The 25,435-nt window shown below is 40.1% G+C and overlaps 1 protein-coding gene across 1 annotated transcript in view; it reads left to right on the top strand.

Moving 5' to 3' along the window:
- The window catches only part of DYNC2H1 (dynein cytoplasmic 2 heavy chain 1), a 368,188-nt gene that overhangs the window by 306,739 nt on the left and 36,014 nt on the right, over window positions 1-25,435 (top strand). Inside the window, exons 84-85 of the mRNA XM_045019043.1 lie at window positions 14,488-14,697; window positions 22,042-22,131. Of these exons, the coding sequence (XP_044874978.1) occupies window positions 14,488-14,697; window positions 22,042-22,131 (300 nt within the window). The remainder of the gene's footprint in view (window positions 1-14,487; window positions 14,698-22,041; window positions 22,132-25,435) is intronic.

Here is a 25,435-nt window from a genome sequence, read left to right as displayed (position 1 = left end):
CAGCTCTGAAAAATCTCTGGTGCATTTGTTATACAGTGTGCTTCTTATAGATTACTCCCAGTCCAAAATGTGACTGCAAACTTTTAGGAAAAGTCAATACGAACAGAAGAACACACCTAGAGGCATCCCCTTTCCTTTGTAATGGGTACCAGCAATAACAATCCAATTTAGTGCAGATAGACGTGGTGTTAAAACCGGATCGCTTAAACACAAAATATCCTTATTTGCAGTGATGTTATCTGAACTCCATTCATTCCTCACTTCCCCACTGAAACCTTTCCCCATCTCAATAACTTATTGAAGTGATGAGGAAAATCTGAAATAGTCGTAAATAGGGTGTGTAAATATCCAGGAAAAATCTACACCCTGACTTTGAACTTAAGTTGTCCCAAATGGTTTTAAATATTCAGGATTTAATGTTCCAGTAAATTCACAGATTTTTCAAAACATTTTCCTTCTCTTACAAAAGATCTAGCTAAAAGGCAGGATCTCCCCATTCCTCACTCTACGGCCTCATCCACCTCATGAAAATAAACCACCCTCTCACCACCATATAAAAATATATGATAAATGTATCTAATATTCTTTTGTAGAAGAGAAACAAATGAGGACTAATCTTCTGACAATGGAGTTGCCTAATGACAAAAGGAGAACTTTTCCATCCTAAATGAAAATTGAACAGTTTTGCTGCTCAACTAAGAATACCACTGGAATTAAGTCATTGTGTTCCATGACTACAGTGAAGATCTGAAAGGCTTTCCATAGAACAACATACAGTAAATCTTATTACTTTATCTACATTACCAACCAGTGCCACTTCTGAACCACCCCAGGACAAAATCTAAGCTTCTTACTGTTCCTATTAAAAAATGGAACAGAATTCTTACGTATAGTACATTGCAACCTATCTTGTGCTGTCTTGCAATAAATAAGTTTCAAGCTTATTTCAGAGAGTGGACAATCAAGGGGCTTCAGACTATCATCAGCTGCTTTCAGGACAGTGAATTTATGCCCTTTGAATAATTCAAATGTAGATTAACAATTTAAGAGAAACAATTTAAAATGTTTTTGAGCTTCACAGTTTCATAACTAAAAGCACTCTTTACCCAGCAAATATACGAAAATTAACACAAAGAAATAACACTAAGAAATTTAAAAAATAGTTTCTATTCCTTTCTCCACTTATCACTGGATGAAAAATATCAGGTTGCTCCACAAGTATTAAATAAAGATATTGGAATTGGAAATGCAGAAGATGAGTTGATTATTGCTTTGGTTAACACCTGTAAATCTTCAGTCTGCAACAGAGGGAATAGTAATGCGCCCACCTTATAGTAACTCCATCTAGGTTGTATTTCCTGAATTTGTTTATGAGAAGGTCATGTGAGACAGTATCACAAGCTTACTAAAGTCAAGATGTCAAGGTTCCTTCCACACTCTGAACTTTAGTGTACAGATGTGGGGACCTGCATGAACACCTCTAAGCTTAACTACCAGCTTAGATCTGGTTTTGCTGCCACCATTCCCAAATACTAACTCCCTTCCCTGGATAGTCTTGAGAGACTTCTTCACCAGGTTCCTGGTGAACACCGATCCAACCCCTTGGATCTTAACACAAGGAGAATTTAACCATCCCCTCTCCTTTCCCCCACCAGTTCCTGGTGAGTCCAGATCCAATCACCTTGGATCTTAAAAAGAAGGCTTTTAATTAAAGAAAGAAAGGTAAAAATCATCTCTGTAAAATCAGGATGGAAAATAACTTTACAGGGTAATCAGATTCATAGAACCCAGAGGAACCCCCTCTAGCCTTAGGTTCAAAGTTGCAGCAAACAGAGGTAAATCCTCTTAGCAAAAAGGAACATTTACAAGTTGAGAAAACAAAGTTAAACCTAACACGCCTTGCCTGGCTGTTACTTACAAGTTTGAAATATGAGAGACTTGTTCAGAAAGATTTAGAGAGCATGGATTGATGTCCTGTCCCTCTTAGTCCCAAGAGCGAACCACCCCCAAAACAAATAGCACACAAACAAAAGCCTTCCTCCCACCAAGATTTGAAAGTATCTTGTCCCCTTATTGGTCCTTTGGGTCAGGTGTTATCCAGGTTACCTGAGCTTCTTAACCCTTTACATGTAAAAGGATTTTGGTGTCTCTGGCCAGGAGGGATTTTATAGTATTGTACACAGGAAGGTTGTTCCCTTCCCTTTATAGTTATGACACAAGATATATAACATCTACCCACCCCAACCACGAGGCTTGTTAGCCTGTGGATGGGGGGAGGGGTGTTAGCTTGTTAGCCTGTCAGCCTGTTAGCTTGTTAGCCTGTCAAATAAAGCTGCCTGGCTCCAATGCCTGTCTCTGTGACTGGCTCCAGTGCCTTCTGGTTTCCCATTTTGGCTCTGACCCTTGGTCCCTGGCTCCGGTTCCTGGCTCCCTCAGCCCCATTCTAACCACTGAGCTGGACTGCTGGCACCCACCCCTGACACAAAGAGCAAAAAGCTTCAGAAGCCAAGTAAATTACTATCTACACCAAGATTAACTGTAAATCATACTTTTAAAAATAGTCTGTCAAGAAAGAGAACCAAATATAAGTCCAGGGGTCAGCAACCTCTGGCACGCGGCTCGCCAGGGTAAGCACTGTGGCGGGCCGGGCCAGTTTGTTTACCTGTTGCGTCCACAAGTCGTGGTTTGCCGTCCCAGGCCAATGGGGGCTGCGGGAAGCGGCGCAGGTTTCCAGCACTCCTATTGGCTTGGAGCAGCGAACCGCGGCCAGTGGGAGCCGCAATCGGCCGAACCTGCGGACGTGGCAGGTAAACAAACTGGCTCGGCCCGCCAGGGTGCTTACCCTGGTGAGCCGCGTGCCAGAGGTTGCCGACCCCTTTATTAGTCCAAAGGGATTTTTTTCTTTTCAACTTACAAATGCCTTGAAAATAATTATTCATTACAAAAGTGGCGATTCTTCCAGAACACAATAAAAATTACCAGTTGGCATGTGTTTGTCCAATAAATAACTGTTGTGATAACTATTCACAACCTAAAAGTGTGGACATGTGATCTCCATACCATCATTATCTTAACATTTTGTAGATTGTTAAACAATACATTACTATTGGTTTCATATTTCTCTGAGCACCAGGCTTCTTTTTTATGCCTGCCAAAAAGCAGACATTTCTTCCCTATAAATATACAGTACATGAACAAAGTTAGATTAATACAATGCCTAATGTCCTAGAGTGTGAAATCCTTGCTCCATTGAAGACAATGGGAAAAATCCCATGGACTTCAGTGGGTCCAGGATTTCACATAGGATTTATTTGCACTTCTTAAATGAAACTAGTAAACTAGTCTGTAAATTCATGAAGAATCAGTGTATTTTGTGAGGAACAGGCAGTGTTAAGTCACTGCACAATCTTAGATTCTGACATGGTAACAAATTTTATCAAGTTAAGAAAAGAGTATTACTTTTACAGTAAGAAACTTCATGAGAAAAAGTAGGGTTTTTAACCTCTCAGATCAATGGCAATCTTTGCTGCTAAATTTTCAGAGCTATCCCAGTCACCATGCTTGGCAGTAAACTAATGAGGAAAAAAGGTAACAATATAATTGGAAAGCTGAAATATTTTACATCTATTTTGAAGGGAAAATTGGCATGAGAGTATAGTGTCCTTGAATGAAATAAGGAAATCTTATATTTCAGATTAGCAACAGTAAATAGTCCTGTAAGTTTGCAATACTTTTATCTTTGCCCTTGTAGCAATTACAGCCCCTGAAAATCCCTGTTGGGTGAAACTGCCAAGTATTCAGAATAATCTGAAGTTCCAAAAAAAATTTTTTTCTGTAACATCATCATGGAAGCTGTATCTCAAAATACTATTTCTACCATCCATTACTTATTCATCCAGGATGACAGTACTGAAATCTTCCCTTTTTAAAATTATCTCTACATGCCATGTGAAATTTTACTTTAAATGAAATGGCTACCTTAAGACAACTCTCAAAGTGGTTTCTTCCAAGTTATGAAAGTATGCATTTTCTTTCCTAGTTTTGCACTAGTCCACCTTCTCTTGACACCTTGTTTGAAGTCATGTATTTTAATTGCCTGCCTTTCAAGAACAGTTCACTCTAAGGTAAAGACTGTCCCAACATTTTTGCAGAAGTCCATTTCATAGTAGTTTATTAACTTCTTCCAGCCACAGTGGAGTGGGACTGGGGGAGGGGGAAGGAGGAGAGAGAGATGAGCTCTGCAAAGACATGGGCCATATCATCTCTCCCTCCGGATGAGGCAGGTTCATCCCGGGGATCCAGCCAGGCATGGAAGACAAAGAACACCAGGCAGGGAGAGTCAGGTTGGTCAGTCAACACCCCCGCCCCCGCCCCGTATGAGAGAGGTGTACGGGAGTGAGTGTGTGTCATCTCTCCCTGTGTTGGGGGGGTGAGGGGTGTGTATGTCACCCCTTTCTGTGTGAACCCTAAAGTCATAAAGAATAAGAAGGCAAATACAAAGAATCCAACTACGCAATATTTCTTTTTAACAGTGGCTCGGTCAACTTGACGTTAATTTTAACGTTTGTACTGCAAAGTTCTGATTGATTTTTGTTGAACTCACTTGAATACAAGTAATTTTACCAGGTGTCCTGTATTCAGCATAGGGATATATGGTCACCCTATCTATTTGGAGGTAGTACTATAGCTATTCTCCATACCTATAGTTAAGAAAGGGGGTGGAAATGGGACCTGGGCAATTACAGACCTGTTAGTGTAACCTATGGAACAAAGAATGAAGAAAAGAATAATTATATTAATGGAGGTAAATGGGAAAAAAGGGTTGTAATGCAGCATAGGTTTACCAACAGTAAATCATGCCAGACTAACCCGATCTCCTTCTTTGAGAAAATAACTGATTTTTTTAGTTAAGGGAAAAGCAGTAGATCTAATATATTTGGACTTCAGTAAAGCATTTGATATGCCAACATAGGAAATAATTAGAGAAGATGGTGATTAGCACAAGAATTGTACGGTGGATCAGGAGCTGACAAAAGGAGAGACTTAATAGGCTGCGCTAAAAGGTGAACTATTGGACTGAAAGGATATTACTAGTACAGTTCCTCAAGGGTCAGTCTTGGGACCTAGACAAATTAGAGGATTGGGCCAAAAGAAATATGATGAGGTTCAACAAGGACAAGTGCAGAGTCCTGCACTTAGGGCGGAAGAATCCCATGCACTGCTACAGACTAGGGACCGAATGGCTGGGCAGCAGTTCTGCAGAAAAGGACCTAGGGGTTACGGTGGACGAAAAGCTGAATATGAGTCAACAGTGTGCCCTTGTTGCCAAGAAGGCTAATGGCATTTTGGGTTGTATAAGTAGGGGCATTTCCAGCAGATCGAGGGATGTGATCATTCCCCTCTATTCAGCACTGGTGAGGCCTCATTTGGAGTACTGTGTCCAGTTTTGGGCCCCACACTACAAGAAGGATGTGGATAAATTGGAGAGAGTCCAGGGGAGGGCAACAAAAATGATTAGGGGGCTGGAGCACATGACTTATGAGGAGAGGCTGAGGGAACTGAGATTGTTTAGCCTGCAGAAGAGAAGAATGAGGGGGGATTTGATAGCTGCTTTCAACTACCTGAAAGGGGGTTCCAAAGAGGATGGATCTAGACTGTTCTCAGTGGTAGAAGATGACAGAACAAGGAGTAATGGTCTCAAGTTGCAGAGGGGGAGGTTTAGGTTGGACATTAGGAAAAACTTTTTCACTAGTAGGGTGGTGAAGAACTGGAATGAGTTACCTAGGGAGGTGGTGGAATCTCCTTCCTTAGAGGTTTTTAAGGTCAGGCTTGACAAAGCCCTGGCTGGGATGATTTAGTTGGGTTTGGTCCTGCTTTGAGCAGGGGGTTGGACTAGATGACCTCCTGAGGTCCCTTCCAACCCTGAGATTCTATGATTCTATGATAATTTTATTCAATATTTTTATTGATGACTCAAAGTTGGAGTGTGCTAATGAAATTTGCTGATGATACAAAGTTGGGAGGCATCATCAATACAGAGGAGGATCAGAATATTAAACAGGAAGATCTGAATGACCTTGAAGACTAGAGTATCAAATGGGATGAAATTCAATAGTACAAAGTTTAAGGCTGTGCACTTAGGATTTAATCATAAGAATTTCTTCTACAAGCTGGAAGCGGAGGAGGAGGAAAGAGACTTGGATGTGTTGATAGATCACAGGATGACGATGAGCCACTAATATGACGCAGCTATGAAAATGGCAACTCTGAATTCCTAGGGTGTGTCAGGCAAGGCTCTTCCTGTACAGGTAGAGAAGTATTAATACCATTGTGACCAGCACTGGTAAGACCCCATCTGAATTCCTATGTACAATTCTGGTCACCCATGTTCAAGAAAGGTGAATTCAAACTGGAACAGGTGCAGAGAAGAGCTAACTAGGATCATCAAGGAAATGGAGGGCCTATCTTATGAGAGGAGACCGGAAGAGCTTGTCTTAAGTAACCTAGAAAAAAGAAGGCTGAGAGGGGATATAATTGTTCCCTGTAAATACATCTGAGGGGTAAAAACCAGGGAGAGTAATGGACTATTTAAGATAAAGGATAATGTTGGCATAAGAAAAATGGGTTTAAACTGGCCATAAAGAAATTCTGGCTGGGAATTAGAAGAAGGTTTCTAACCATCAGAGGAGTGAAGTCCTGGAACAGCCTCCTAATAATATTGTGGGGGACAAACAACTTAAGGACTTTTATGAGGGAGCTGGACAAATTTATGACTGGGATTATATGAGGGGGTTGTTTGTGCTGGTGGGAGGCAGGGCTCAGTAGCCCTGGGTGTCCATTGCAGTTTATGTCTTACGTTCTTAGAGCTCATGCTTCTGGGCTTCAGCACTCACCTATAGGGGTCAGGAAGGGATTTTACTACAGTGTATTCTGGGTATTTTGGGTCTCCTTCCTCTGAAGTGTCACAGATACTATGGCTGGAGATGGAATATTGGGTGGAAAGGGCCAGGGTTCTGAATTTCCTCTCTCGAGTGCTTAGCTGGCTATGCTTGCTCCCATGTGCTGGATCTAACTGATGGCCATATCCTGGGGTCAGGATTTTTCCCCCAGGTCAGATAGGCAGTGACCTGAGGGGTTTTTTGCCTTTGTCTGCAGTGTGTGGGTCACTTGCTGAAATTATCTGGGTATATCTCACTTAATCAATTCTATGCTATTGCATGGGCCTCGGGCGCTGATGCTTCTCAATACCTCCTGTTCTCTGCTGTGGTACATAATAGTCTATTTTCCTATGGGCTGTAATGTTTTTATCTAAATTTGATTGCTGAGTTTAGTGTGCGGGTGGTAGGTGGTGTTGGTGGCCTCTGATATACAGGAGGTTGGACTAGATCAGTGGTTCTCAAACTTTTGTACTCGTGACCCCTTTCACATAGCAAGCCTCTGAGTGCGACCCGCCCCTCATAAATGAAAAACACTTTTTAATATATTTAACACCATTATAAATGCTGGAGGCAAAGCAAGATTTGGGGTGGAGGCTGACAGCTCACAACCCCCCATGTAATAACCTCGCGACCCCCTCAGGGGTCCCAACCCGCAGTTTGAGAACCCCTGGACTAGATGATCTGGTGATCTCTTCTGGCTTTAAACTCTATGACTGTAAGCTTGCATGAAAGATTATTTGCAAGACAAAATACACCTATTATTGAATAAAATGCCAAACAAAAATATTTTCTTCTTATGCAATACTCTAAATGCTTTAGAAATTGTAATAGTAATTGTAAATAATACAATTCCAGAGTTAAGTAAAAATTGGTAATTGCAGAGGGAGAGTGAAATTATCAAGTAATCATTATTATATGGAAAGGGGCAAAGACCTTTTCAGCTAAGATTTGAAATTACATGAAAAGTCAGTGAAACAGACTTACAGGAAAACTGTGTTCCCAAGAATGAGGAAATTTTGTGGGAGACAGAGATCATTGTTAAATGAAGAGAGAGGGACCAGGGAGTGGGAAAGTGAGCAACAAGATCCATGAGATAAAATGACCTGAAATTAAAAAAGGAATCCTACAAAAAATGGAAACATGGACAAATTGCTAAAGAGGAGTACAAATGAATAACAGAAGCATGCAGGAACAAAAATCAGAAAGGCTTAGGCACCAAATGAGTTAAACCTAGCAAGAGACATAAAAGGTAGTAAGAAGTGGCTCTTTAAATTAGGGCTGTCACACAATTTAAAGAATTAATTGTGATTAATCACGCTGTTAATAATAGAATACTACTTATATAAACATTTTTGGATGTTTTTCACATTTTCGAATATATTGATTTCCATTAAATAAGAGATAGTATTTTTCAATTCACTTAATGACTGCATTCAAAAATAAAACAGTGTAAAACTTTAGAGCCTATAAGTCCACTCAGTCCTATTTCTTGTTCAGTCAATCACTCAGACAAACAAGTTTGTTTACATTTGCAGGCGGTAATGCTGCCCGCTTCTTGTTTACAGTGTCACCTGAAAGTGAGAACAGGCGTTAGCATGGCACTGTTGTAGCTGGCATTGCAAGATATTTACATGCCAGATACGCTAAACATTCATAACAATGTGATTAAAACTGCAGTTAATCACAATTAAAAAAATTAATAATGTTTTTTTTTAGTTAATTGTGTGAGTTAACTGCAATTAATCGACAGCCCTACTTTAAATACATTAGGTGTAAGAGAAAGATGGGTGAAATAGGTCCTCTACTTAGCAGGGAAAGAGCTAGAAAAGAAGACTAAGTGGAAACCTGGTAACAGTCTTCAAATATATTAAGGGCTGTTATGAAAACTTCCACTGGAGGTAGGACAAGTAGTAATGGGCTTAATCTGCAGCAAGGGAGATTTAGGTTAGATATTAGGAAAAACTTTCTAACTATAATGGTAGTTCATCTGTGGAATTGGCTTCCAAGGAAGGCTGTGGAATCCCCATCATTAGAAATTTTTGAAAACAGGTTGGACAAACGCCTGTCAGGGATGGTCTAGGTTTACTTGGTCCTGCAACAGTTCAGGAGGCTGGACTTCGATGACTTTTCAAGGTACTTCCAACCCTTTATTTCTGTGTGTTCTATGACTTACAGTATGTCAATGTTAAGTTATGAAAACAAGAAAAAAAATATAACTTGGATCTTGAAGCCAGTGCAGAGGCAGTGAAGTTATTAGGGTAAGGAAGCAATTTTATTATCCTACTTCATACACATCTGGAAAAGAATGGCTGAAGGGAGGTGATAAAGGAGTTGGAATAGTTTAGGTGAAAGGGTATGGATTCTAGGTGGATGTTAGGAGTGCTAGTAATAATGTAAGACTCTGGCCTGTATTTTTTCTTGATATAGAATTTTGGGTTTTCCCATTTATTTTTGATATTTTTATATTGATATACTTTTATATTTTATACTAAGATGTGTGAACAAAGGACAAGGACATTCTGTGTGGTGGTTTTGCCTGGCCAGACGGGTTTCTTAGTATAATGGGAACAAATAAGAACAGTTAAAGTGTTACTAGACATGGTGGAAGTGTAATATATGAACATACACTGAAAGGCTGCTTGGCTCCTCTGCCAAGCCAAGGTCAAGCAACCAGTTAGGAGGGGCAAGGATGTGGGGGAGGGGTGGCATAAAAAACACTACAAGCCAAGAAAACCTTAACCTTGGCCAGTACACAGCCTCACTCCTTACCCCTCCCATGAGATACAAAAGAGGTGGGATGAAGACCCCAGACTCACAGCCCCCCAAAACGGAACCATTTATGACCATAAATTGAAAGAGGTAGGACCAGGGGTGTGTATATTTATGCCTGTTGGTGGGGTGGGGGGCGAACGAGCAGTACACTGGGAAACAAGGTTCTGCGGCATTATAGCTGTGGATATGCTTGCTTGAAACTAATCCCAATAAACATTGCAGTGCCTGCATTGAGCTTCTGATCTTCTGCTTTCTGTCTGTGTGACAAGAACCAAGGGAGAGGGTGAAGGGAAAGCCCTCTAACTGGAGATTTCGGCAAAGGTGAAATAGAGGCAATGTTGCAGGTATCAAAGATGGACAGAAAGGTTGATGAAAGATTTCAAAATTATGCTCAGTTGGATATGAGACACATAAAAATGGTATTTGAGATAAAAGGTACAAATATACCCTAATTTTGGATTAGAAAGAGCACATGTAACTTCAGCAGTTCTTTACAAGCTGCTCCACTTGCCCACTTCACTCTCATGTCGAATTTTCACATGCATTTCTGACTCCTCCCCATGCGAGTAGTATTAAAGAACACAAAATTCAAAGGGAAAACAGGTTGCTCACTCTATTTTCTTTTGGTGAGCTCTTTAGTTCTCAGGCATGGCTGTGGTAAATTCACCAGTGATGCAGTAGAATAGGGACAGAATAGATGTGATAACAAGTTGGTTTTGGGATTCCTGGGGAATCCCAGAGTCCAGGAGACAAATGATGTGGGGAAAAGGGGAATCTTTTGGCAGGGAATAGTAGAAGATTGTTATGATAGACATACCCTTTGTTGAGAAGCTTAGAGTATGCTTTGAATTGGGTAATGTCTAGGAACTTAGAGAACGTATTTTTAGGAAGTGCTTGATAAGATAGGATCCTATATGTGAAGGAAGCAATAAAGCCTGAATGTTACACTGCCTTGGCTGTCTCTCTTCTTATGCTTGAATATTGAATAAAGACAAAGAACTATGTTAAGCCAGAGAGTCCAGAAGCATTTCTTCATCGTGCACAATCTTGGATCATGAACATTCATGTAAGTCTAGATTTATAGATTCAGTAGGTTGGGCTGCACAAAATAAATTAAAGTTAAAAAGTAAACTACAATATAATTGTTTCATAATTGATATGAAATCTAAGGTACACCACTACCTCGATATAACACCACCCGATATAACACGAATTTGGATATAATGTGGTTAAGCAGCGCTCCAGAGGTGCAGGGCTGCGCACTTTGGTGGATCAAAGCAAGTTCAATATAACAGGGTTTCACCTATAATGCGGTAAGATATTTTGGCTCCTACGGACAGCGTTATATCGAGGTAGAGGTGTATATAGGTAAAGCCAAATTTTCAAATACTGGGCATTTATTATACAGATTTCTCAACAAGAATCAACTTTATTTAATTGTCTACTGAAGACCTTTATTCTATTTGTTGGCAACCATGATTCCCTGTCCCTTTATTCTTTTGCCGGCCATGGCCCTACAGATCCTTTAGTTGCATTGTGAGCTTGAGACCAGTGACATTCAAGCATCCTGTTGGACTTGTAGTGCTTGTGAGCACAGATGAAATACAAAAGTCAACAGTCACCTGGACTGCAAAGCAGAATGTCACGGGAGGGATTTAGAAGTTGATTTGATCTAACTTAAACAAAGCCAGGGCCGCTAGTCATTTTTACAGTGGGTACTTCTCTGATTTTTACCTTTAGGAAATCAATGAAAAATAATGATGTGAACAAAAATATTTTGCAAATTAGCGAAATAGTGATTTTTAGATATATGTGGCTTATTGAAAATATTTTATATAGTTTATTTATCCCATGTTTAAGATTCAGTACAGTGTATTGTTACTATGAGTTGAGTTGGTTATCTCAGAACAGTTGCTTTAGAAATATGCATTGGGTAATAATCTGCATGTACAATAATATTTACAAACTGGTAATATCCCTCAAGCTAATAAGTCAAGTGATGAATAAATTTGAATTGTGAATAGCTCTAAAATAAACTGAAAACAAAAGTGTGAAATAAAGATGAATGGGTATTTGAAAACATGAATACCTCTAAGAGTTTTCATCCATTTTACATTTAAATTGTGAAAAACTAATACCAGAATATTAGCTCTCCTTCAGTGTTTCATAGGGAAGGTCAGTGTGAAATAAAATTTAGTTTGCATACTTTTTCATCTTCTAGGAAAGAGATAAGTACTTGAAAATGTAACTTAGTTTGTGCCTCGTTCCATAAAACACAACACTACGAATATTTCAGCATAATGTAGTAGGTAGGTTGTATGCATCATAGCACAGGATAAACTATAAAACTGAAACTGTTTAAGATAAAAATAAAATATTATTATTCATTAGAGTTGTAATTATAGCAAGATTGATATATCTTCTGAAATCAAGCAGTAATTATACTGGAAAGGAAAACCACTTTTTCAAATGGTATATAACTGATCTTGAGAACTCAATAAACCTAATTGTATTTCCTTATTTTAGTGCCCAAGCACAATGAAAATTAGAATACGTCCTCTAGAGCTATCACACACTATACCAGATAGTTAAATGTCTGATCTTATTCCATGCTTACATATTGAATGATAAATTCTGATTGATATACAGTAATGGTTTAAGTAGAGTCTTTTATTCTTGCTTGTTCCATTTTATATTTCATTATCTATTAGTAGTATGATTGCACTGAATCATTTTTAAACAGTCAAGATCCTTAGAAAATTATGTCAGAATTGTCTGTTAATTGTCTGTTAATGACTTTACTTAAAGTGATTTGCAGAGTTATGAAAAGTTAAGAACATTCATTATTGAAGAGGAAGGGGTAATTAATTGCTTTAAAACTAGAGCATTAAAACCTTGTTTTAGTGAAATCTGTATTACAGATTTACATAGTGTAATTCTCTTACTGTAGCCTATTTGAATTTCAATTTTCTTACTTTCCTCACAAAAGCAGAATTTTTTGACTCTGATAATTCAAGGCCAAACATGATCTTTAGAGATAGACCTACATCAAAATCCCAATTGCAAATACTAGACAGTTCTGAGGATACTCAAATTCTGAAAACAGACCTGAACTTTGCAAGTGGCTTCTATAGTTAAAATAATCCAAACCCAAAAAATCAGATCCAAGCATCCCCCAATTTATGTTATATTTAATACCATGATCATCTTGAACACATCTTCAAGGCTGAGAATCAGTACCTATCAGCCCAGCCTGTACCCTTTCTTTCCCCAACATACAGTTAAATACTGTTAAGTATATTTACAGCACTGTACTAAGAAATAGACTGGCAATATTTAATAGCAATACCTTTATTTTATTCACCTGTTATCCTTCTAAATACACATTCATATATGTTACCCCTATCTTATTTTATCCCTCCTAGTTTTAATTCCTTTGTTGCTTGATTAACACCCTCCCCAAGAAGCTTTTCTTACAAAGGAGGGACAATTGATACTAGTATCACTTCTTAGCTATGTGAAAGGGGTTTCTGCTTCACAAGGCATGGCTGAAAGTTCCACTTTCATAAGATGTATGAGTTCTGGGCCTAATCCTCAGTTTGTGTAAATCAGCCTAGTTTAATTAACTTCACTTTAGCTAATAGACTCAAGGAGCTCAATCTGTTTAGTTTAACAAAGAGAGAGTAACAAAGAGAAGGGGTGCCTTGATTACAGTCTATTACTATCTACATGGGGAAAAGTATTTAATAATAGGATCTTCAGTTTAGCAGAGAAAGGTATAACACAGGGGTCGGCAACCTATGGCACACGTGCCAAAGACAGCACACGAGCCGATTTTTAATGGCACGCTGCTGCCTGCGGGAGTCCCGGCAGGCAGCAGCGTGCCATTAAAAATCCGGCCCGCTCTTCTCTGCCCTCCGCTCTCCCCCCCACCCGCCAACAGGGGCAGGGGCAAGGGGCAAAAATTTGGTCCTGCCAGCTCCCCTGCCTCTTCCCGTAGTGTGCTGGGTTCCTGCCCCTCCTCCGCCTCTCCATCCCTCCCTCCCTGCCGGCCGATCAGCTGATGGCCTTTGCGAGGGAGGGGGTTGGGAAGGAGCAGAGTCAGCATGCTCGCTGCTCCTGACCGAGGCAGAGAAGAAGCGGGGGCAGGGCCTTGGGGAAGGGGGCAGTGGAATAGGGGCATATCCCCTCCAGCCCCCTGCCTTGACCCGACCCCCCCACACACACACCCCAGCCCTTAATTTTTAAACACAGAGTCCATATTCCATTCCTAATTCGTGCTTCCACTTTAACATTGTCATAAAGAATCTCCATAGTAAAACCTTTCATTGTATTATAAAAAAATAAAGATACAGTGACAGAGAAAAAGACTGAAGAGAAAAATATTAATAGGACTGTATATACACAATAGAATATATGTCCTGTACATCCTGTCTCACATTAAAAAGACACAAAAGTCCAGTGGATAGGATCTTGGACTTGGAGTCATGTATGCCTGGCTTGGCCACTGACCTGCTGTAAGTTTAGGCAAGTTATTTTATGCTTCTGTTTCTCTTTCCACTCTTTGTCTTCCTTGTCTGTTTGGATTGTAAGCTCTTCAGTGCAGGGACTGTTCTTACTATTGTGTTTGTGCAACACCTAGCACAATGCTGCTATGGACTTCTATACTACAAATAGTAAATGATCATGAATGAGAGTATAAAGAAAACAATATGTAGTATAATAATATAGTTGTCACTTTGAGTTATTAATTAAGCATTCTACATTCTTCTTTTAGAACTCCAACCTGATTCATCAGAAGGTGTCTCCTCCTACTGAGCAACAAGGATCCCCAATCTTATCATTCATTATTCTTGAACAATTCAATGCCATTCTCCTAGTGCAAAGTGTCCATCAGTCACTTGCAGCTCTCAGTAAAGTCATCAGAGGCACCTCACTATTGAGTTCTGAAGTACAAAGTCTAGCGAGTGCTTTATTAAACCAGAAGGTAAGCTAATATTTGAAAAAAGAAATTATACATTTAACTAACCATTATAAATCCTTACTCTGTAACTATGACATTGAACAAAAGTCAGCTAAATTCAGACACGTATATACATTTCACCTTTTGTTTGGTTTGTTTGTTTAAAATTGTCACAAGAGTAGATTAGATGCTTCAGGGGATTCCTAATCAAATAGGGAACCCATACGCCATCATGTGCCAGCAATGCCCCTCTGCTATGTACATCGGCCAAACTGGACAATCCCTACGTAAAAGGATAAATGGACACAAGTCACATATTAGGAATGGCAATATACAAAAACCGGTAGGAGAACACTTCAACCTCCCTGGACACACAATAGCAGATTTAAAGGTAGCCATCCTGCAGCAAAAAAACTTCAGGACCAGACTCCAAAAAGAAACTGCTGAACTTCAGTTCATTTGCAAATTTGACACCATCAGCTCAGGATTAAACAAAGACTGTGAATGGCTAGCCAACTACAAAAGGAGTTTCTCGTCCCTTGGTGTTTACACCTCAACTGCTAGAAGAGGGCCTCATCCTCCCTGATTGAACTAACCTCGTTATATCTAGACTGATTCTTGCCTGCATATTTATACCTGCTTCTGGAAATTTCCACCATTTGTATCTGACGAAGTGGGTATTCACCCACGAAAGCTTATGCTCCAATACGTCTCTTAGTCTATAAGGTGCCACAGGACTCTTTGTCGCTTTTCACCTTACGGTCACTTATAGTTCAAAACTGATTCAGGGTTTTAGCACCAAATGTTGTTACCATCTAAAGGCTGTTAGTGGCCTTTGTGCTAAATTGTCGATCTGTTGCTTAGTGGTTAGCTATCTGCCTTACAAACAACTGCTGTGTAAATTGGTTTTATAAGTAGTAGGATAAGGAGGGAGTCCAAGAATTAAACAGAGCTACTTTCTTATACCTAGAAGTTTAAAGACATTGGCAGTGCAGCCATCATGCCCAGAAAAACTGCTGCTCGCCCTGTTGTACATTTTATGTGGATAAACGAATTCTACCTTTAATGCTATCATTCTGGCACCTTTGATGAGTACTAAGGCCTTAGAGGTGCTGAGTATGCACAATGCTTTATTGACATTAGGATAAATAGTAAAACAAACCCCCCAAACCACTCAACTATCCTGAAATATACAAATATTACTATTTTAAGGAAAACTTAACTGTGGCTTTTCAGAATGAAAACTAAAAAAAAATTGGCTTTAAGAATAAGTGCGGGCTTCTGAGCATATTATGCACATTAGCTGAACTTTCTCTATGAAGGATATACAGAGCTGGTAGAATTAATGATCCTGGAATAGCATTTCCAACTCAAATCCCACAATATCTCGCAAGCTAAATCATTCATGTTATCCCTTAAAATCTCTCCTTCCTTCTCCTCCCCTTCAGCCCCCCTCCCCCCCCCCCCCGGTCAACGAGCCTCTGTGGGTCACAGATTAGGATGCTAGATGGAGGTCAAACTGCTGAGAAATAGGGCAGACTCACCAAGCCAGTAACAAAAGTAAACTTCTGTCTCATCGCACTGGTTAACAAGAAGTCAAAAATGCAGTCTCCTTAGGCATTCCAGTATGTATTTCACCATATAGACACTAGACTTTATGATGAGTGGTTATTGAAAATGAGTTGAATTAAACAAAAGGTTCTTCTGATCTCAAGAGATCAGCCATATAACCAGGTCAATATATAACTTAGACCTTATTTAATAATCACACTGCTGCCAATCTTTTAGTAACTAAAATCTAAAGGTTTATTTATAAGAGAAAATAAGACAGTTAAAATGGTTAATAGATCATATACTGACAATAATTGCAAAGTTCTTATCTCAGGTTTGTAGCAGTGATGTTATAGACTATTGGCTTCTAAAGTCTCTGATAACTTCCAAAAGCTTGGAAGGTCCTCAGTTCATAGATTTGAATGCTCCTTTTAGTTGTAAGTCCATAGTCTAGAGAATCTGAGCAAGAAAGAGGCAACATGGAGATGATTCAAAGATCTTTTATATCCTCTGCCATATGGATGGAATTTTACTGTCCCAAACAAAGCTCACAGTCAATTTGTGGAAAGTTACGGGCACAAGATGGAGTGCACAGTCACATGAGCAAGTCACATGCCCTCACATGGCTTACTGACTCCCAGAGGCAGCCATTGGCCACTTGCAGGCCAAGATGTCTGCAGGAAGAGCCATCTTGGGCGGAATGAGTTTCTTCTGTGGACCACTGTGAGAATCAATTGCCTTTCATGGACCATCAGTACAAAGCTGTCTGGCTTCACTGTAGATTTTACATGCTGAGTTTTACCCTAGAAACAAACACATTTGGGATACAGACTATAGCCAATATTCATAACTTCAGCTACAGTTATGATACATTGATTTAAAAGGATAATTTTATTTAGAAAATCATCTCTCTTCTGTTGACACCTTACAGGATATACTTTGTACAAATTTTGTTGCAGTTGTCTAACAGTATCAGAGGGGTAGCCGTGTTAGTCTGGATCTGTAAAAGCAGCAAAGAGTCCTGTGGCACCTTATAGACTAACAGAAGTTTTGGAGCATGAGCTTTCATGGGTGAATACCCACTTCGGCGGGCTTTCGTGGGTGAATACCCAGTTCGGCGGATGCCGAAGTGGGTATTCACCCACGAAATCTCATGCTCCAAAACTTCTGTTAGTCTATAAGGTGCCACAGGACTCTTTGCTGCTTGTCTAACAGTGACAATATTAATGGTATAAATGATCATATTTCAGTCATACAGCATCGCACCCCTTTTAGTGAAACTTGCATTTACAACTGAAACATATTGGAAATAATTTTGATAATAGGATATCCTAGAAAATATGTTTTAGTATAAAATGCTGCCTCTTTTCTCTATTTTTTTGCTGTTTCACAATGGTAAACACAACAGTTCTCTCTATATATTGGCACCGGTTGCCAGATTAGTGCAACTCAAACCAAATAAGGCTTGCATTGCTGTCCATAAGCAGTAAGATGAATGTATTAACACATCATATATTTTTTAAAATTTTTTTATTCAAGAGCAATTTCTAATGCTCAGTACAAACTTCAGCCAACTTTGTCAGGCATTTTGCATTACAATGTACAATCCATTAATATTCAAAATATTTAGAATTACTGCTTGGTGAAATAAATTCCTGTACATTGGGGGAGTCCACACCCTACTCCAACAAAAGGCAATGCATATGTTGTATAAGTTGAACATTACCCCCTTTCTGAGATTTGGTTTTATGATCAGAAGTATTAAACAGAACATAAACTCTATTCCAGGCTTAAATGCCTTAGGACCCATCTATTCCAGACCTAAACCCCCAAGACTACTTTGGCTCATAGACTGCTGTATCTGTCTCCCCAAATGCACATATTAGAAATTCCCTACCTCAATGCCAAATTAACATGGATTATCAGACCAGGGGATATAATTTAGTCTTTGTCTTTTCCACAAGACATTTTGGGAACTTTATGGTGGTAACGGTTACTTTCTGTCTTCTTTTGGAGGTTCTGTGCTCCCAACAGTCTTCATCAACACAAATAGTCCAGGATGAATTTAGGATAGGTTGGATGGCTTATTTAGATCAACTGACAGTTCACTTTCCTCAATGTTTTGAAGCTGTTTGGTTTGTTTGTGAATTAAGGGAAGTCATTATAAGGTAAACTTTAAACCAATTTTAATTTAAACCAATTCCCACACAGGGTTTGCACTGATTTAACTACATTGATTTAGAAACTAGTATAGTTAAATAGGTTCAATTTCTGTACATAGACATAGACATCCCAAATTACTTTCTTTTCCTCAGTTTTTTCTGTGATAGATAGTATCTTGTTTTGTAAAGAGAAGTGTAAAGTATAGGGGCTTAGTACATGTGCCAAAACAGATAGAGAAGAATTTTCACTCCATAAGGTTTTTTAAATGATTCTTGAAACCTGTGTATATTAATATGCTCTACTGTAACAGCTGCATCAGGCCTGTTATCTGTTGGATAAATAATGAGCATTCACAAATAGTCAACATACCATACTAACACAGGAAAGTTACATTGGTCCCACATTCAGAATTGTAGGTGTCTGACATTTAGATCTTGCCACTTTTATTTGCAAGCAGCTTGGTTTTAAAAGCATAAAATCAGGACAGTAATAAAGAACATAGTGCAGAAAAAATTGTATGGAAAACTAAAAACAGTTGGTTGCCCTAACTTAAGTACTGACCTGACTAGCTGTTGATGTTTCTGCACTGGCTTAGCTAACTACCTGAGACCCTTTCCTCACCTTTATGTTCAGCTGTGTAATTAAAGGGTATATATCTTGTAAAACTCATGAAGATTGGGTATGGGGATGTGATAGGGTGTGCTCCCCACACTGGCCCTGCAAGAGCTGACTTGGGCCCGGTGGGTCCAGTCAGTTAATTAAGCTGAAAATGGCAGAGCTTTAGGCTGAAGGCAGCTAATTAGAGGGAGGCTCACCTGTGAGGGACAGACAGGGCTTCTACAAAAGACAGGAAATTGGAAACAGAAGGGGCTTCAGGGAAGCAGTCTGCAGTCACTTCCTGGGAAAAGGAAGCTGTGTTTGGGTGGCTGCAGAGATGCCTAAAGTTACTCCCTTGTAGGAGGGAGTGAGGAGATTCACCAGAGGAGTAGGGAAGGCCAGGAGGTATGGAAGCAGCTCAAGGAAAGGCAGCAAGTTGCAAGGAATGGACCATAGCTGTTATGTAGAGGGTCTCTGAGCTAGAACCTGGAGTAGAGGGTAGGTCCAGGTTCCCCTGCTATCCACTGTGGGAGTGGTACTGTAAGGCAGTGAAGCAGAAGACTGCCTGAGAGACTGCTGGAGAGCAGGAACCTTGATACACTCCCCCAGGATGGAAAACTACAATAGTGACCTGGCCAGAGGGCTGAGTCACAAAGAGGAAAGCTGCAGCTCCTGAGAGAAAGAGAAAGAGAGGGACTGCAGGGTACAAACTGATGGGACATAATCCTGGGATGGAATGATGGCCTGACCGAACTAATCCCCAGAATCACCAGAAGGTGGCCCATCCAGTGGTAAGTAGAGCAACCCGTTGTGGGGGGAAGAAGCAGGTTGTACATAGTTATGATGAGATGAAATCAAAGAATGCGAAACCAGAAAGAATTACAAAGATTCATCATACCACAAAAAACTATGAGACAAATAAAGAAGTAAAAAAAAAATGAGCTTCATTGAAACTAAGGATGGCAGACTGTGCTATGAAAACATCACTGTTCTGGAACTTTTTGATGATTCTGAAAAATTAGAAGATACAGACTTGAAAAGAGGAGAAGAAAATGCAACACCTATTACAATATGCTGTCAATTCTGTTCTTAATTTGGTCATATTCCAGGTTTACCAACAAATTTCTTCTGTGGTGGGTACCAAATCTCGTGTATGCATTTTTCCCTATTCTGCTCATCCCACAGGTGATCCTCAAATTGAAGCAGTACCATGCCAGAAGAGTGGGTGAACTTCAGATTCTCATGGCAGGAATGCCATAAGCCAGGGGTGGCCAAACTGTGGCTTGCGAGACACATTCGGCTCTTTTACAGTTAAAGTGCAGCTTGCGGAGTCCCCAGTGACCCCCCCGCCATTCTCCACCTACCACACTGGAGGAGGGGATCTTGGGGCTTCTGCCCTGCAGTGGGATGGTGGGGCTAAACCAAAGTGGTATCAGTTATTCATTTGACCCAGAAAATATACTTACCATGTTTTATTCCCAAAATCACACTCACATAAGGATGAACCATGTCTACATACTTTGGATGGAATGTAAGCATTAACCTTTTATCTGGACAGGACTAAGCCTTTCAGGCTTTCTCCCTGGCTGTTTATTTTTTTATGCTGATAGAATGAGAGGTCAAGCAGTTACTGCACAGACAATTTCTGGATGGATTAATTCCTGTATTACCATGGCAAACACCCCTCCGCCACTGACACTATTGGTTCATTCAGTGAGTACTCATGCTACGTTGGTGGCTTTTCTAAAAGATGTTTGAATACTGGATGTTTGTAGGGCTGCCACTTGGTCCTTTGTGCCTTCACTTATCATTATACCACCACGACTGCTTCAAAGATTCAAATTTTGGGAAGACCATGTTAAAGTAGACACTGAGCCCCACCACCTAACAGTACTGCTTGTGAGTCACCTGAGTGGAACAAACTTGTGCAACCACTTGAAGAAGAAATAAGACAGATAAGTAACCCTTTCAACTATTGTTCTTAGAGATGCTGTAGCATACAAGTATTTCATGACCCATCCTCCATCCCCTCTGGATCCCATTCTGCTATGTTTCGATGTGAAAGATCTGAGGCCAGGTTAGGGCATTGCCACCTTTATATAATCTTGGCAGGAACCACAGCAATGTGCAGGGCACATATGCTTCCCCGACTGGTTCTGCTGCAGAAAACTTTCTGACTCAGGCACGCTAGACACATACACCCCTGAGTGGAATACATGCGTGCAATCACATCTCGAAGAACAACAGTTACAATACGGGCAAGTAACCATTTTTTATAACTCTGTTTCAGAAGTCATGCTTTTTTAAACATAAGGAAAAGGGTCCACAGAGCTAATGTTTTTTCTTTATTTGCTTTGTCTTGTTTTTTGTTTGTTGGTCTATTTAAATGTTACCAAAGTCTCTAGACCCAAAGTTTTTCTATTATTTGTATTAAGATGAAGTTTATTCAGTGAAAGTTAGCACTGTTTAGTTCACTTTGAATGTCATCCTTTCTTATATGCTTTAATGGGCAGACTTTCAAATGTCATCAGCATGCAGTAGCTACTGCTGTTCTTAATGAGAGCTGCTGGATGCTGAGCTCTTTTGAAAATCTGGCCCTTAATCTTCAAGGGCATGATCCTTCAAGGTGCTCAGCACCTCCTGTGTGATGCCAAGTGCCCTCAACTCCCATTTAATTAAAGAAGAGTATCTTGCAGAATCAGGACCCACAGCACTTCATAGGCATTAGTTAATACTAAGCTCACTCCTGTCAAATAGGTACTGTTAATGTTTTTTGTCCTTACTGTAAAAAGCTAATGCTAGTGTTAGGTCACATTTATCTGTTAAACAGAGGCTCTATATGGCCTCTGTCACGATTGTGTCTGTGCACTACGTAAGGAGTTTGTATTAGAGCTGGAAATTCATAGTTGTATGCTCAGATTGTGACACTCACTCTCTTTTTAAACTACATTCAGTCTCCAGCTAATTAAATGTAATACGAATAGTTGCATTAAAACAGTAGTAATACCTGTAGTTTTGAATTGTACTGCATAGCCAATTAATCTATTTTTGTTTCAGTGTCCCCTCACATGGCAGAGTAAGTGGGAAGGTCCAGAAGATCCTTTACAGTATCTGAGAGGGCTTGTAGCTCGAGCACTTGCTATCCAGGTAAAGTAGAAAATGCGGTTAACTTCAGAACATTATTATTTTTACACCACACTATACTGTGTACTTCTCTATAGTAGGGCTTTCCAAGCTGCTGTCTGAGAGAGATTTAGAACTTGTGTGTAAATAATTAAATGTTAAAAACCATAAACATGGAGGTACAACATAAGGACCTCAAATTTTTGTCCCACTAAACCCTGAAACTTTATTGTCAGAGTGCAGTAACATTGCTGTTCACTTTTACAGCAGTTTTAACTTGCCCTAAATTTCAATCAAAGTTTAGCTCAGGATCTGTGGAGAAGGAAGGAAGATCTTTGTCTTTGTAGAACTCCTGTTGTTTTTCTAAATGACATGCTCTCTGAAATAAAACTGAACCATTATATGTAGAAAGGATGGCCCCTCATGAGACTTCATTATAGTTGCCAGTGAAACTAGGGTATGATTTGATATGCAGTTTTACCAAATTCTTGAAAAATAGTCAACTTCTATGTTTAGAGGTGGTGTTCCTATGTTAGAATGCAAATTAAAATTCCTTCACAAGCTGAGAACTAGGTGAATGAGCTGGGGAAAAGGAGTCTGGGACAGGAGGATAAAAAAGTAAAATTAGACAATCATATCAAAGCATGAAATAGATTTCACAACCCAAGAATCTTTTTAAAAATTTTTTTTAAATGCAGTGAGTTTCTGAAGACATGCTGTTTTGTTCAGTGGAATAGAGTGGATGATTACATCTGTTTATCCTAGGGTATGCTCCTAAATGTATTTACTTGCAAATTTGTCTTTAATTTCTGTGCTACTTGCTCTGAAAGAAACAGCAAGGAAAAAATATAATTGGACAATAAATGCTGTTCTTCAGTCTGTTGAATTAATGTTTGTTATGAGATGACTTTACAGAATTTGTTTTCTAAAGGACTGTACCATATGGTCTAGCATGTATTTGAAATGGCACATGGCTGTAGAGAAGTGCCTTCAGACTGAAATGCTAACATGAATTACTCCACTTTCATGTCTCATGCGAAAAGCAGATATGGCTATTGTCTGTTCAGGTAGCAGATGACTGAGATATCATTTATTTAGAAGGAGCATGTCTGTTCAGGTAGCAAGATGACTGAGATATCATTTATTTAGAAGGAGCAGTGTAAAAATTAGATTCAAATCTGTAAGTCTCAGAAAACAGAAATATATGTGTGTGTACACAGGTATGTATGTTTATGTATATTTATGTGTATATATGGAGAAAAGCATCTTCCCACTGTCAGTAATTATTGCCTGCCTTGTTTTGCGGTTTAGAGATATTGTATAAATCTCCAGCAGAATGTTTATTATTACTCATACTCCATAGGTTTTTTTTGATAAATTATTCTTCTTGTCTAGATGGTTGGTATGTTTAGGCATTGTTGCTTTTGTTCAAATACTTCATAAAGGTAGGTAGGGCATTAACAATATTGTTTATATTTAGTACCCCATGCTTTTTTCAAGTATGAAGTAACATGAAAAAAACTAAAAACAATAAATAAAACAAAAGAAAAAGAAAGGCAATGAATAAAATTTAATGAAATGCACTCATCCCGCAGCAGCAGCTCCTGTCCTGCCGGGCTGGCCCTGGCTTCTTGCTCCAGGCATTGTGACCTGGCACATGGGGTCACAGCACTGCTCAGGTTTGGCCTTGCCACTCCTCCTAGGGTTACCATATGTCCGTATTTTCCCAGACATGTCTGGCTTTTTAGTTCTCAAATCACCGTCCGGGAGGAATTTTTAAATATCTAAAAACGTTCGTGAAAATGCGGACGTATGGTAACCCTAAGTCCAAAGTCCCGGGGCTGGCAGCAATTTCTGGGGCAGCTCTCGGCACCCGCCCACCGGCAGGAGCCTGCAGTGTGGGCAGCCCCTAGGCACAGAGGCGGAGGGGGTCTCCACGTGCTGCACCGGCTCCCTCCTGCCCAATCAGAGCTGCAGGGGTGGGGCTTGCAGGCGCCGGCAGTGGGCAGAGAGCCCTCCGCCCCCCCCGACCCAACCCGACCCTAGGAGCCAGAAGGACCTGCCACATGCTTCCCGGGAGCCGCCCCAGGTAAGCACCGCTGGGACTCCCCACCTCAACACCTGGCAGGTCCCTCTGGCTCTTAGGGTCGGGTCAGGGGGTGAGAAGGGGTGCGCTGGTGGGGCCGAGTGGGGAGGGGGCGGGACCTGGGGCTGAGCAGGGGAGGAGCAGAGCTGGACTGTGGGTGGAGCCAACACTCCCCAGGGAGTGTCCTCTTTTTTGAATGTTCAAATATGGTAACCCTAACTCCTCTGTGATAACAGAGGGGTGGCCAGGCCAAATTTTAGTGAGTGGCTTTGCAACATTGTACACAGGATTGCAGAGCTGCTCAGATTTGGCCTAGTAGCCCCATGATGATAGAAAGATGTCAGGATCAAAGTTGAGCTGCACTGCAACCCCATACACCAGGTTGCAATGCCCAGAGCAGGAAGCCAGGCCAAGACCAGAGGTATAGGAACCACCACTGCGGGGTGAGTGTAGGGCAGACTTGCTCACCAACACTCTCCATCCTCAGGGCCTGGTCTCCTCATGGGGACGGGGTGGGTTTACTCTTGAGCATCCCATTCATGGTCTCCCATCTCCTGGGGACAGGACCTAACCCCCTCCCACAGAGGATAAAACAAAATGAAATGAAATTCCACAAAAATAAAATGAAAAATTATAAAGATTTTCACTGAGCTCTGTTTATGGTATCTCTGTGTATGATAGCATTGCCTAAGCATTAATAAGCACATTGAGTTCTGTTGCATAAATTATTAATAACAATTCTAAGAGGAGAAGTGAAATAATACTGATCCAAATGAAGAAACTGACACAACATCTGCTTGGGCATTCATTGATTCCAGTTGTAGCACTCTTGAAATCAATAGTGGTGTCAATATATAAAGTTCATTTCCATAGACATTTATTTGTATATGTCATGTCAACTTAATAAGAATTACTTGCATCCGACGAAGTGGGTATTCACCCACGAAAGCTCATGCTGAAAAACATCTGTTAGTCTATAAGGTGCCACAGGATTCTTTGCTGCCTTTAAAGAATTAGTTGCTGATTCATACTTGATGTATCATATTTGATATATTTTTGCCACCTACTAATACTGTACATGAATCTGCTAAGCTATTTGAGCTTCAGCCTCAAATTGCGACAAAAAATTCTAAGGGTATAATTTATAGTTGTATAATTGCATATAACTTATATTGCTATTCAAACTCATAATAAACACTTCATAAAATTAAAGGTATAAATCATATCTTGGCCAAATTCCAG

Source organism: Mauremys mutica, chromosome 1 (assembly GCF_020497125.1).
Source record: "Mauremys mutica isolate MM-2020 ecotype Southern chromosome 1, ASM2049712v1, whole genome shotgun sequence".
Classification (NCBI taxonomy): Eukaryota; Metazoa; Chordata; order Testudines; family Geoemydidae; genus Mauremys; species Mauremys mutica.
The sequence above is the reverse complement of the archived record's forward strand: the minus strand, read 5'-3'. Positions and strand labels throughout refer to the sequence as shown.